The 14,291-nt window shown below is 37.2% G+C and overlaps 2 protein-coding genes across 4 annotated transcripts; one reads left to right on the forward strand and one right to left on the reverse strand.

Moving 5' to 3' along the window:
- Positions 1–832: 832 nt before the first annotated feature.
- Positions 833–6,786, forward strand: xaf1 (XIAP associated factor 1). The gene is made up of 7 exons (XM_027999728.1): positions 833–974; positions 1,554–1,689; positions 1,798–1,854; positions 3,715–3,937; positions 4,027–4,094; positions 4,902–5,144; positions 5,232–6,786. Exons 1-7 carry the CDS (start codon positions 937–939, stop codon positions 5,274–5,276), a joined length of 810 nt encoding a protein of 269 aa, XP_027855529.1. The 5' UTR covers positions 833–936; the 3' UTR covers positions 5,277–6,786.
- Positions 6,787–6,962: 176 nt separating this feature from the next.
- Positions 6,963–14,040, reverse strand: tekt1 (tektin 1). Of its 3 annotated transcripts, XM_027999726.1 has the most exons (9): positions 13,889–14,025; positions 12,620–12,646; positions 12,364–12,533; positions 12,102–12,267; positions 11,836–11,964; positions 11,571–11,717; positions 9,920–10,145; positions 8,556–8,752; positions 7,054–7,213 (listed from the first exon to the last, which is right to left on the reverse strand). In XM_027999726.1, the coding sequence occupies exons 3-9, from the start codon at positions 12,527–12,529 to the stop codon at positions 7,054–7,056; spliced, it is 1,191 nt and encodes a 396-aa protein (XP_027855527.1). In that variant the 5' UTR covers positions 12,530–12,533; positions 12,620–12,646; positions 13,889–14,025. The 3 variants fall into 3 exon arrangements, with proteins under 3 accessions (XP_027855528.1, XP_027855527.1, XP_027855526.1); XM_027999725.1 differs by lacking the exon at positions 12,620–12,646 and having other exon boundaries at positions 13,889–14,040; XM_027999727.1 differs by lacking the exons at positions 12,620–12,646; positions 13,889–14,025 and having other exon boundaries at positions 6,963–7,213; positions 12,364–12,529.
- Between the last annotated feature and the right edge of the window lie 251 nt (positions 14,041–14,291).

Consider the following 14,291-nt stretch of genomic DNA (forward strand, 5'->3'; position numbering starts at 1 on the left):
CGATATCTGGACTTGAGAATGTCTTCTCAGCAGCTGGTTTTGCAGCAAAGTCAGATGACATTAATTGTTTTCTAAATCACAGGAATTTAATTTTATACAAGAAAGAAATAAAAAAAATAAAAAATTAACTACAACCCATCTTATCTGAGAAACCTGCTGCTTTGAAATGTAAATTCAGTCTTCTTTCACACTATTTCATGAGGTTTTATTTTGATCAAAAAAGAAAAGCCAAAAGGAATGTGCAACAGCTAACCCAAACTCTTTCAACTCAGCTCACAAAACCTAAGACCGAGATAAAAAGAAAGAAATAGTAGAGCTAAAAAGAAAGCTCTACTTTCTTTTTAGATGTATTTTTACTTTGGACAAAAACAAAACTGATCACAGAAACAGTTTCAGTTTTGCTTCAAGAATTTTAAGAGGTGCTGTTCTAATAAGCAGCCATAATTTCCTTATAATTGATTTCCAAGAATTGGTTCTTTTGAAGTTATTATTGGTCATAAAGGGCTTCTGCTAGAAACTCTGTGCTTGTGTTTCTTTCGTGAGACCTGATTTTTGAAACACTGATATTGTATATAAACAGAAGAAAAGAAAAGAAAAAAATACATATAAGTAAAATAAAATATGCTGGGGGTGGGGGGATTTTATGCATACTGTGACAAGAAAATCATCTAGAGAGAATTACAAGATTTTTTTTTTTAATTAACGGAAGCAGCAACTGTATTTGACTTTTTTGGTATTTGAAACGTTAATATGTGAGTAAATATACAGCAGTCAATACAAATCACCACTAAAGTGCCTTCAGCGCCTCCCGGTGGTGAATCGGAGTGCGTGCAGCCTGACGGAGCAGATGATTTCACTTTCTGTTTCGGAGAAACGTGATTGAACTTTGCGTTGACGTTTCAAGACAATTTATCCCACTCTGAACAACATCTGTCGATGGAAAACACAGAACCAACCCGAACCTGTGAAACATGGTAAGAACTGACACAGAACTGCTTTGAACGATGAGTGATTTAAGTTTTGTTTTATTAGCAACATAAATAGCCTGAATAATAATATGGATCTTTGAGGTACAGATGGTAAAGACGCTTTCATTTTAGAACCAATTGTTTACATTTTTATCTCAGCCCAACATGAAGTTAAATGTTTGTTAAAAGCTCTTTAAGGTGTTTGACTTAAAGGAGCGCAGGTGCAAAAAGAAAGGTTTCACTTCAGTGTGGCCTAAGTTTGAAATTACATATTTGGAGTCGCTGGGTAACTTTTCTGTAGCTCAGTGAAAACAGCTGGTCAGAATAAACAATAAGTTTACTTTCAAGTTTTAAATGATTTCTGCCCCTCTGATCAGAGGGAGTCATGTTGTTATAACATTGTTAAAAGGAATAATTTCTGAATCCACTTTTAGGCTTACACGATATAACCCTGTGGAGTTTTCGATCCTTGATTAGCGAACTTCCTGGTTCAAAGACTCAATCTTTACCAGGTCAGAAAAGTATTTAAAGTTACCCTGAAGTATTTTTCTCGTGAACTTGTGTTTTTTTAAAAAAAAAAATTAGCCACAAGGAGGTGGCAGAGGCCAACTTCCCTCTGCATGAGAGCCACTGCAAACGATTTTTGAGTGTCTGTCCTGACTGTGATGAAGCTGTCCCCAAAGACCAGCTGAGCCAGCACTTTGAGGAGCAGCACACCAAGGTGAACATCCGTGTATAAACTACACCACTTTGTTTTTTTCCAACATTTTCCCTGCATAATGAACCTTATGTAGTTATTTCCTATCAAACCATTTCTCTTCGTCTGAAGGTGAATTGCTCCAAGTGCAACAAGAAGATTGAACGGTGTCACCTCGAGGATCATGAGGTGAGTTTCTTTGAACTAATAAGAAGGTTCAGAACAATGTTGTGTGGAGGAACATCTCAAATCTCAACCTTGATGTCTTTCTATGTCTGTTTCTTTTGTTCAAATACATTCAGTCTTGCTGCTTTGGACTGAAACATTTATAAGAAGTTAAGATTAAGGAAGTTTAGGGCCGCTTATGATGTATATATTAACTAGAGCATACGCTCATGCCTTTAAATCTTCTGACATTACTAAAAAAAACTTTCTAGTAGCCTGGAAAACCTGGAAATCAAATTTTGTAATGTATTTGCAATAGTGGCATAGAGACATCAGCTTCCCTATTGTTTAAACTCCTGACATTCAAAGGAAAGTGTGAATTTATCCTGACAGAAAAAACACTATTTGGTTTCATAATATATTTTTTGTGAATGTGAAATTACAAATAAAATCATCCATTATAGTGAATTTTGTGTACTTTCATTATGTCATTTCATAAAATATTGTCTTTTAAAAAGTCAATTACTTTGGTCATTTAGTTTGTACTGATATGTTACATATCTGATATGAGCATGAACTACAGTAGTTTACATTCCATACCCTACTTTCATATTTCCACACTCAATTTTATCTATAATCTAATTCTGCTCAATGTATTAAAAATTTGTATAAGTCCTGTGATAGGTATTTTGTTTACCTAAATACAAAGAAAGAACCACAGTATGAGTTATGAGTTTTCAACCAAGCTTCTGCAGAAGGAGAAAACATAGCAAACCACTTCTTCAAGGTGTTTACCATGCGTTCTGACTCCCTGCAGCAAAGCCTGTGTTTTTTATTAAGCAGGAGAAAGAAGGGAGTCAAGAGTGAAATGTGGGAGAGTGATAAATCAAAGAATGGCTATTCTGAAACAAGGAAGAACACATAAACTAACACACAGGCCCTTTAAGGAGTATCCCTAGATTAGAAAGCAGCTGCAGCTTCAAGGTTTAGGGAAAAAGCAAAGTTTGTCTTTCACATGGTTTAACAGATTCTTCCTCCCTGGGGTGTGAATACTAAACCTTTAAATGAAAAACAAACTGGTAACTACTTATGTAAGAATGATAACAAAACATAATTATTCTAACATCCTGTCTCATTAGATTTACAGTGTCCTCCAAAACGCCAGTGTTTTTTATTAAAGAGTCCAAATCAAAGTAGTGTACCGTTGTGAATCAGAAAGGAAATTATGCATGTTTATAACATTTGTAAAAACATTTTTTTAAATTAAAATCTGAAAATTGGGTTCACCTGTGTGTAATTTGATACAGTTTAAGCCATATGTTTTGTGACATTTATAAATGAGATAAAAAATATATGATATCGCTACAAAAGCAAAATCTATAATAAAAAAAAAAAAGTTGTATCTTTGGGATCTCTAATTCTGCATGAACCTTTTGGTTCACCCTGACTTTAGTTGACTGAAAACCGATGGACCTTTCTTCAAAGCCCACTTAATGACTAGAATTTAACAATTTAAGTAAAACTCTCTTTATGCTTTTCAGTATAAGCCAAGTATACTTCACTATGCCATTCCTAAATACAGATTATAAACACTAAATTTCAAGTACACCACCTTTAATTTAGTAGTGCAATATCAGTGCATGCATTCTTACAGTCAGAAAGGACTGCTTGGATATTATCAAGGGTTAGCTTTGTCTGTATGGCTTTTTCTCATTATGATCTCACTGGATGCAGGTCTTAGCCACCAGTATCAGAAAGTTCATGCAGACTGTTGGGGTTTATTTGATAAGGCAATTTCCTGTCAGATCATAATACAGAGTAAACGTATCGATCTGTGCGACAGAACAAATGGATCTTTCCAACTCTGCTCTGCTCTGCTTCCAGGCGGAGGAGTGTCCAGAGCGTCTGCAGAAGTGTACGTTCTGTGAACTGGAGGTGCCGTGGAAGCAGCTGGAGGGGCACACTGTGGTCTGTGGGAGTCGCACGGAGCTTTGCAAGGACTGCGGTCGCTACGTCAAACTGAGTGACCAGTCAGAGCACAGTTCAACCTGTTCAGCTGCCGAAGGAGAGGACTCGACTCAAACTCTCAGCAGTGCACTAGATAAAAGTACTGAAATGGACTAATTCAGCCCTGAAGTCACTTAATGTCCAGAATATATTTCCCTCCTGTATAACCTGAGCTTTTCTTTGTCTCAGCGGAGAACAGAGTGAACTGTAGAAACTGTGGGAGATCATTTCTGGAAAAAGAGATAGACCATCATAAGGTATGTTAAACATGTTCCATTACATTTCCTTTTGAAATTGTGAATTGGACCAAACTGTGTCCAATTCACAGTTTGATCCAATATGAATTATGCAGTTCATAATCCATATTTTGTCATAGTATTGCCATAAACCTCAATATGGCAATACTATCAAGGTAATGTGTAATTGTGAAGTGGAAGGAAAAGGATGCAATATTTAACTTTATTTATAATGGGTAAATATCTGAAAAGTGTGGCATGTATCTGTATTAAGCCCCTCTGAGGCAGTGATTTGTAGAACCACACTTTGCTCCAACTGCAGCTGCAAGTCTTTTGGGTTATGTCTCCACCAGCTTAGCCCAGCTTCAATATCCCTTGTCACCAGAGCATGCTACTGCCACTACCATGTTTCACACATCTAAATAATTCTTATCTGACCAGATTTTTTTCCATTGAGGCTAATTTACCTTTGGGCAGGTATTAAACAGACCTTTTATTAATCCCACACTGTAAAAATAATCAATAAAATTTATGGTAAAATTTTAAAATATCAACAGTTACATACTATAAAATTCAAAGCATCATATTACCGTAGAAAATACATGGAATTAATGTAACTCAGTAAACATAAATTTCACTTAATTTATGCAGTCATGAAATTCAGAAGACACAGAAATTTATTGTGGACTGATATAAGACTTTAGTCTTAAATGTTGTGTTTTGTCATCTGCTGATCCTGAACTGCATCACCACAGTAATATTAGAATTTATAGCTTCAGGAATTCACTTTGACACGTACCTGTGTCTGTCTTCCTTTCTCACATGCAGCTGGAGTGTTATCAAGAATCACAGCTGTTCTATGAAGAGGTTGACACCAAAGAAGAAAAGTGGGAGGATAAAGATGACTTATTCAAGCAGCAGAGTCAAGACCAGCTGAGAAGTGCTTATAAAGCCACTTCCCAGTCACATGCAGGGAGACGGGGTTTGTGGGTCAATGATGACCAGGACCAGATCAGCACCTGCCCACATTGTCATCTGGCTCTGCCGGTCCCAACACTGAAATGGCATGAGGTAAAATTCCTGAATCACACAGGTTTTTTATTTTTTGCTAAATATTTCCTTTGATAACAATGTTTTTTCTTCTTTTTCATGTTATAGGCAAAATGCAGAGTCCATGTTGTCTTGAAAGACAGAGAGTGCTAAGGACAGAGAAAAGTCCTTTGAATGGGTCTCCTGAGAGTAATGATCAACACAAAAGCCATCAGCTGCCATCTTAGAATGTGTTTACATTTTTTTGTTTTGTCATTTTTAATTTTAGCTAAATCATCTCTTAAAAGTGGGGTATTTTGTATTTTTAAGTCCTGTTTAAGTGCTGTTGTGTCCAAATTTTGAATAGTACGTCTGTACTGGGATGACGGGTGTGAAATTCACAGTGTTCTGCTGCGTCAGTACTGGTGACTTCATTGCCTTGTTTTAGTTATTAGTAATGAATAGAATTTTATAATGCTATTTATTCCCCAATCAAATCCCCCTAGTGACTAAATAGTAATTAGTTGAATTATTCACAAAGAAGGCAACGCTATCAGCTTTAGCATCTCCAAAATGCCTTTCATCAGCTAAGTTTTATCTTCATCACTGCAGACAGAGCTCCGCATGGCATAGCATGAGATCAAGTAATGTTATCTTGTCATTGCCACAACATTCGAGTAATACTTGTGTCAGTTTTGTGGCACGCTTAAGATGTATATATTAACTAGAGCATACGCTCATGCCTTTAAATCTTCTGACCTTACTAAAAAAAACTTTCTAGTAGCCTGGAAAACCTGGAAATCAAATTTTGTAATGTATTTGCAATAGTGTCATAGAGACATCAGCTTCCCTCTTGTTTAAACTCCTGACATTCAAAGGAAAGTGTGAATTCATCCTGACAGAAAAAACACTTTTGGTTTCATAATATATTTTTTATGAATGTGAAATTACAAATAAAATCACCCAATAAAGTGAATTTTGTGTACTTTCATTATGTCATTTCATAAAATATTGTCTTTTAAAAAGTCAACAATTACTTTGGTCATTTAGTTTGTACTAATATGTTTGGAGCATGAACTACACTAGTTTACATTCCATACCCTACTTTCATATTTCCAAACTCAATTTTATCTATAATCTAATTCTGCTCAATGTATTAAAAATTTGTATAAGTCCTGTCTCATTAGATTTACAGTGTCCTCCAAAACGCCAGTGTTTTTTATTAAAGAGTCCAAATCAAAGTAGTGTACCGTTGTGAAACGGAAAGGAAAGTATGCATGTTTATAACATTTGTAAAAACATTTTTTAAAATTAAAATCTAAAAATTGGGTCCACCTGTGTGTAATTTGACACAGTTTAAGCCATATGTTTTGTGACATTTATAAATCTACTTCACAGGCTTTGAACACCTCACATTGCTTTGTTCAATCCGTCATCTGAAAATAGAAAGAGTATGGCACAACCAAGATATGGTCATCCAAATGAACTAAGTCATTCACAAAGAGGATTAATCTGAGAAAGCAGCCACGAGACCCATGGTAATTGGAGGAGATGCAAAGATACCACAGCTCAGGTATCTGTTGCCATAACACCTTTTAGTTGTCCTGGCAACTGAAAGTCCATAAAAATGAGTTAGAATGTCAAACCATGCATCACCTTCCTTCCTCTTCACAACAATCTCCTACTTTGTGCTGGTGTCTCACACAAAAGTCTCAATAAGCTACAGAGAAGTTGAAGTTCAAGAGGTATAATTATTTTTATGTGTGCTGACATAAAAGCAGCACACAGTACGTACGTACGTAAAGCAGCAGTACGTGATTTTAAACAAGGAAAGTTTTAGTCACAGAGTAAAGAAAATTGGTATGTTATATAACTGTATTTATTTTCTGACATATGGTACATGCCTGTATGTATCAGTAACGTATACACATGAAGCTTTGCTGCTGATTGGTCAGACGTGGCAAATGACGATGGGCTCCCTAAGCTGCATGCAGACGACCTCATCAATGTAGAGAGAGTTGGTTTTGATGTCAATGTTTTCCTGCAGCTCCAGCTGGCAGCGAGCCAGCGCCCTCTGCTCCTCCTCAGACTGAGCCAATTCCTCACGCAGTCTGACAGAACAAAATAAAAAACAAAGAGCCATGTCATGACGGGCTTTGAAGTGCAATTTTTATGAACAGGAATTCTGAAAACATCTATGAAAGTAGAAAAGGGACAGTGGGTCTCCAGTAATATTCCAGTAAATGTGCTCGGTATTTCTTTGAATCCTGTAGTACTCACTTTAAAGCTCTAGAAATGTTAGCCATTCAGACATTACTTAGCAATATTTAGCGGATGGTAGAAACTGGGTCGAACCGGAGATTTGACATGATTTTCAGATATAAAACATGAGTCCAAGACTATCCTAAACTTTCTAACTGAGGATTTTGCCAAATAACCAAGAGGCTGGAGGATAAGCTTTATCTTTACAGTTACTATTTCTGGAGCCAAGAATAATATTACTTAAGTTTTTTCTTCATTCAACTATAGAAAAATTCTTGCAGACAAGCAGCTTTTAATTTACCATAGTAAAATGTACCGTTTTAAAACTTAATTTGGAAGATAAAAGAACTGGATATCACCAGCATAGCAATAATAGGAAATATCCTTAAAAGATGACAATATCGGGTCAAGAAGAAAAAGGTAAAGCAGACACAACAATGGTCCCAAAACAGAACTGAACGCCAAATCGAACAGCACAGGAAAGGGATCTGTAAATACATTGATCTATGACAAAAGTGTGAGCATAGACATTTTAAAGATGATCTGTTATACTTCCTTGAAGTGGTTAGGGTAGATCAATACATGTTCATTACATGTTTTGCACAGAATCTTTCTTAGATAATGATATTTCAGTCTGGTCACTTCTGCCTATTTTGAGTTTCTTCCAGAATGAGCTGTTTTAGGGAATCTTCTTACTTTAAATTCAAATAAGCTGTTGCTGGCCACACACCCAACTCAATGTTTACACTCTCTTGTGAAAATGTCTGTAATCAAATACACAATTATGCAACGGTACAAATTTGAAAAGCAGAAGTAGAGCCTTCTGCACATCCAAGCATAAAAGGAATGCAGCAAGTGGCTTCTGGATAGCAGGTCAACAACAAAACACATTTCTTTTCTAGTAGTCATTATAGGGCGTATGCAGCAGTAAAACCAGCTGACCAAACATGCTGGCACTTGGGTTGCTAGGTAATGGGCTGGGTTCTGGGCTAGTTGAACGGCAATGCCTGCTGATTTGTGATGCTACGTTCGAAAGATTTTTGAAATGGCTCACTTTCCAGACACCAAAAAATATTAACTTATTGGTGAAAAATGGCAATAAGTGTTTTTTTAAACACTTGGGTTGTTTTCAGAAGCAAATGGAAGCACACTAACAACATCAATCAACATGTATCATATTGTAGGACTCACTTGGTGATGTGAAGGTTGAGCTGCTCAACCTCGGCGAGGAGCTGGACCTGGGGTGCGTCGAGACACTGCTCTTTGCCAGGCCTCTCTTTGCGCAGAAGGAGCCGGGCCTGGGCCAAACTCAGGAACTGTTCACTCTCTGCGACAGCTGCTAGCAGATCCTCTCTGATCCTCTGAATGTTGCTGATCTCACATATGACCTAGAGAGAAGCACCCATAATTTTAACCATAAATCCCTGCTGTCTCAAAAATACCAAATTAGACAATAAATCTAAAGCAAGATGCAAAGACAGTATCAGACCAAGTAAATGTGCTGTGTATTTCTTTGAATACACAGTACATTTACTTACTATAAGTTACTATTACTTCTTGATTTCGTTTCATTGTTGATATGTTTTTATTGATTTTGTTGATACTTCTCTTTTGTCTCTGGTGGTAAACAACAATCCATAACTGTCCTACAGCTCTGCTAACTGTTGGGCAGTTATGGATTATTCTAAAACAAAACAAAAGTATGCATTTCCTTTGTCTGATTACAGACAAAGAACGGAAATGTTTCTGCCCCCTCCATGCTCTTGAGTCCACACCTTATCCATTTACTGTCTTTACAGCTGCATATGTTTGGTGGTATGTCTCCGCCAGATTTGCGCACCTAAAGACTAAAGGTTTTGGATGAGGAGTAGTTTTCAAGTGAAGCCATATATTCTAGTTTAGGTTTTGGCATGGACTTTGACTGAGCCATTCTAACATCCCCCTAACCAGATCACCTTGCGGCACATATTTGCTTTGATCCCTTTCAACAGTGGCCTTCAATTTGATAAATTTGGGGATTGCACAACTAATAGTTGTCCTATTAGATGCTATACATCCACAGAGTGCATCTATGCAGCTGCTCCAGAGTTACCACGGTTCTCTTGGCTGCTATTCTGACTAATACGCCTTGTCAGTTTTGGTGAAGAGCAACGTCTCTGTAGATTACTCACCTCTCCCCATACTCTCCTTCTGATCTTGGAATATTGTTTGTGACTAAACTTTTCTGTTCTAACTTCTCCACAACTTTCTCTCTCTGACCTGTATGTTGTGTACCTTAAATGTCATGAAGCTGTTTTATTACTAACTTCTGAAGTAGACATCAGATTGTATTTAGAAAATAGTGATACACTATTTTGAGTTGATTAACCACACAACTTTACTAGAAAATACATGAAATACTTTAAGTTATTCTCTTCTTAAAATATACATATTAAAACACAGTAACAGTGGCTTTCCTCAGGGGACAAACGAGGAACATAAATCTCTCTTTACTATAACATCTGAAGAAATTTCTCTTTGCATCTCCCTTAAATAAACCGCACATTGAGCCCTACCTTGGGAAGCTTATCTTCCAGTTGGGTCTTGGCAGCCTTGAGCAGCTGAATGTTGAGCTGCAAGGCTTCATTAGTAGACCTGAACTGCTTCTGCATGTCGTCAGCCGATTGCGCCAGCAGAGACTCCACCAGAGCACGCAGAGACAAAGAGTTATTCTTCTGCTGCTCTGCCCTGGCTATGTTGAGGTCTGAGATGTTCTCCCACTGCTTTGGGCTAACTGTTGCGCTGGAAGAGGAAAAGAAAACCATAAAAACAGCTTGGACTGAAAATACTTCACGATCTTCACCTAAAATCTTGACCAGTTTTGAAGACTTATAAGTCAAGTCTATAAACACAAATGTATTAAGCAATTCTCAAAAGACTTTGAAAGATGATGATATAAAGTAGTACCTTTTAAGTCTACCTAACAATTCTTCAAATCGATCAGACTGTGAGGTCTTTTCCTGTAAACAGACCCCCAGTAAAGTGACCCCCAGATTTTATGTCAGATTTAGTTCTGGAGTCTTATCTAAAAAAAAAATTATTCCACAGTAAAATACTATCTCCACCATGTTTCCCTGCAGGTGTGGTGCTCATTTAGTGTCCACACACAGCTCTTGCAACCGTTGTCAAAAAGGTCGAGTTTTCTTTTATTAGACCATAACATATTCTTCCTTAATGTTGTGGGATATTTTAGCCAGATATATTTTTTGCAACTCTACTCCTTAGCCAAGACATTTGGAGAACACAGGAGATTGTTGAACCTCCCTGACCACTATATAACTTGCCTTTACAATAAGTTCGGCAAAATGTTCAGTTTTTGTAAAGTCTTTATACCATTCTATTTAAAATATGTTAAACGTTTTGTACCCTTCTCCTATCTGACACCTCCGAACAATTAGTTTCTTTTCATCTCTTGTCAATCTGGAAAACTTCAGCTGCTTGTTTGATTTGATCCAATTGTGCTGCAGCAGTGAAGCATCTATAAGTCTCAGCTCTCAAAGACACCCCTGGTGTAAATAAACTTAATAGGTGTGCACTATTATACAACTGGGTTATTGCTTTTTTTTGCTTTTACACTTTTTATATTTCCTGCACAAACACACACATCCTACCCCTAGCGGATGTATTTTTCCGTTGAATTTTACAGAACAAATGTCAGATTAAATGTGGAATAGATGGTTTTGTTGTTCATTGTCTAATTCTTTACATCACAATGTTATTTTAGAAAGAGTGTGCACAGTTTTGAGACATCACAGTTCCTGCAGTTTGCATGTTCTCCCCATTGATAATCTCTGGCTCTCTCCAGATACTCCAGCTTCCTCCCACAATAGAACAACGAAATGGCTACATTTTTATTAGCTTAACCTGTCTCCTTGTGTGCTGTTCTGTTGCATTTTGATCAAATGTCCAGTCCTGTCCAAACCCTCACAGCTCACCACCACAACAGGCAGGTATAAGAATTTAAGTGTACAATCATGGATGGATAAATGCTTGTAACATTTTGTCTGCAAATTCCGATTTTTACCTCAAGCCTGTTAGGGGCTTACTATTTTGTGTAATAGGTGCATTTAAAGTAATCAATAAAGAGGGCTTCAAATAACAGGCTTTAGAGTAGCTATACTATAATATTTCTTGTTTTCTGGGAACAACAAGAAGCTGATGGTTTACCTTGACAGCATAGTGATGTTTTTCTTGGAGAGTTGCATATTAGGGATTGTCTGCATGGTCATCAAAGCACAAGAGTTGTCAATGTTTTGAGCTTGAAATTTCTCCTTCAGATCCTGTTCTAAATAGAACTTAGCAGACCTGTTCAGACTGGAGTAATAAAAGAAAATCAGAGTCATTTCATGTTCTTGTTTATGAAATGTATACTCACTCAGTAGTATCATTATATAGATCAACACAATACACAGATATTAGTCAGAGTTCTCACCGTATCTGCTCAGCAATCTGCTCTAGCACAATCTGAAGTAGACCTGTCACTTCCTGAAACATTGAACATTCTTTCAGCAGCTCGGCATCCACCGCATCATGCACCCTGTCAGAAGGGGCCCGTTTCCTTCTGCAAGCCATATAACAGAACATTTTCACTCAGCTGGGAGTTTAAGCTTAAAGTTACTGAAATTTCAGGACAGCTGCCTGATGCTTAAGACAGAAAAGAGAAAGGTAGGCCGTTTGCTTCTGATTTGGTGGTTTCACCTCGCCTCCAGACAGAGAAGAGTGACTTTCATTGCGTCTTGGTTCATCGCCAGGGCCTTCACCACTCTGCTCTGTAAGGCTTCAAGGGCATCAATCTCTGGAATAAGCTCTTCGAGCTTCAGCTCCACTTCCTTCTTTAAAAACTGAATGTCTCTGACCCGCTGATCTGAACATCAGGGAGAGAAAAGAAAACGTTCACAGCTTAATTACAAGCAAGCAATTTCCTTTAACTCTAAACACAACCCCATCCTTCCCTACTTACCAAGGCGCTTACTGTCACCATCTTGCATGCGGATACATGCGCTCTCAGACTCCGATATGAGCCTCTTGCACTCTGCTCGAAAGAGCTCAGAGCGGTTCAGGACAACCTCAGCATTGAGGAGATCAGGTCCATCAAATTTCGGAATACTCACGTCTAGGACAGACATGGTTCTGAAGAGAGATAGATGGAAAGGAGGATGTCAAAGGAGCGGATAGCAGAAAATCCAACTATTAATGGTTAAATATAAATAATTTACCTCTTTTATATCTGGGTTTTTAGATGTCTGGGAAAATTAAAAAATTCGTTGGTCTTTACCTGGTCTTAAAATTATTTTAAGAAATTTTTAAGTACACAAAAACACAATGAATTTCACTATGCCATTATTTATTAAACAAAACATAAATATTATGTCAGTACACTTAGAAAAGGACTAAGCAGGTAGTGCTTTCAGGGCTGAAACAATTAATCAGATTAATCATGATGAATCCATTATTGAAATAACCTTCAACTAACTTAGTATTCCATTAATTTGAGCGTGCAGACTGAGAAAAGGCTGTTTGCTGAAAGAACAATACGCAAAAAATATTTAAATTTTTCATTTAAGATTAAAAAAGCCTTTGTAAATTTGTTCTTCTCAGAATTCCTCAAGTGGCACAATTTTAGCTTCTGCATGTTCAGATTATATTAAAAGATGTCCTTTTAAGCACCTTTAATCAGTTAATACAAACAATAGACAACAAATGATTCTTATCCTGTATTGACAAAGGCAAAAGGGGAATTTAATTATGTATTTCTATCTTTTAATGTATACTGGATAAAGAGGCTTGAATTAAAAATCTGCAGAATGTGATCATTCTTTTATCCAATTAACAGTCAGAATATTTGACTTATTAATCAGTTAATAAAATAATCACTTGTTGCAGCCCAAATTACTTTTTAGGAATGGCTAGGAATGAGACTTACTAAGCTATGTTCTTTGGACAAATGTGGTCTAAAGTGAAAATGATAGGTCATAATGTCCTGACCCAACCTAACCCAGCACATAGGCACAAATACTTCATACAAACTGTTCAGCAGTTTGAATCAATGTCTGCAGACACCGTTTGAGGTTAAAGGTGACGTAGTCTGCCAGACAGCTAAAGCCTGGCTGGAATTTCGCTATAAAACCACTGAAGCAGTCCTGCACAAACTGTGGGGAAACAACAATACGAGAGACAGAGAGTAAAAGTTACAGAATGAAATGCACAGTTTAAAACCTTATCCTGACTGCGGGGATTATGTTGTGTGTTTTCGAAAGGACTAAATAAAATATTATTTCCGAATACTTAAAACCATAAAATCCATTGAACTTTCTTTTTACGCCGGAGTTTTTGTTCTTACACAATTAAAAAAACCGTTGATATTAGCAACAGGTCACCCAAACCTGAACCTGTTAGCTAACCAGTGCGTTTCAATAAGAAAGTAACATTTTTATCTCGACATTAATATAAGTTTATGAATAAATAAGTTGCTGTGTGAAACGCACCTTCTTTCGCGCAGCTGAAACAAACAAAATGTAGCGGATATCCCGCCGACCGCAGGCACAAATTAACAAAACAAACGGTTACTATGGCAACCGGTCGGACAATCTTAAAGCGAGATTCCTCCGCGGAGAGGCGTTTCCTTACCAGCTGCACTTCAACGCAGCATTTGACAGCCGCGTTTTAACTCCATGGTGCGTTCAGGTCAAGTCGTACACTAGCATATCAACATTGAGATAACTCTAAAACGATTAAATCTTTAATTTTTCTCGTCAAAAGGTCATTAAGCTGTTTTACTACAAGTTTCACATAACATTATTTTTTAAGTTCGGTTCTGTTAAATGATCGAAATCTGAGGTGCTGCTGTCCATGGCACTGGACAGTCCGTTTCTTTGATTGGGAAAAAAA

Source organism: Xiphophorus couchianus, chromosome 18 (assembly GCF_001444195.1).
Source record: "Xiphophorus couchianus chromosome 18, X_couchianus-1.0, whole genome shotgun sequence".
Taxonomy (NCBI): domain Eukaryota; kingdom Metazoa; phylum Chordata; class Actinopteri; order Cyprinodontiformes; family Poeciliidae; genus Xiphophorus; species Xiphophorus couchianus.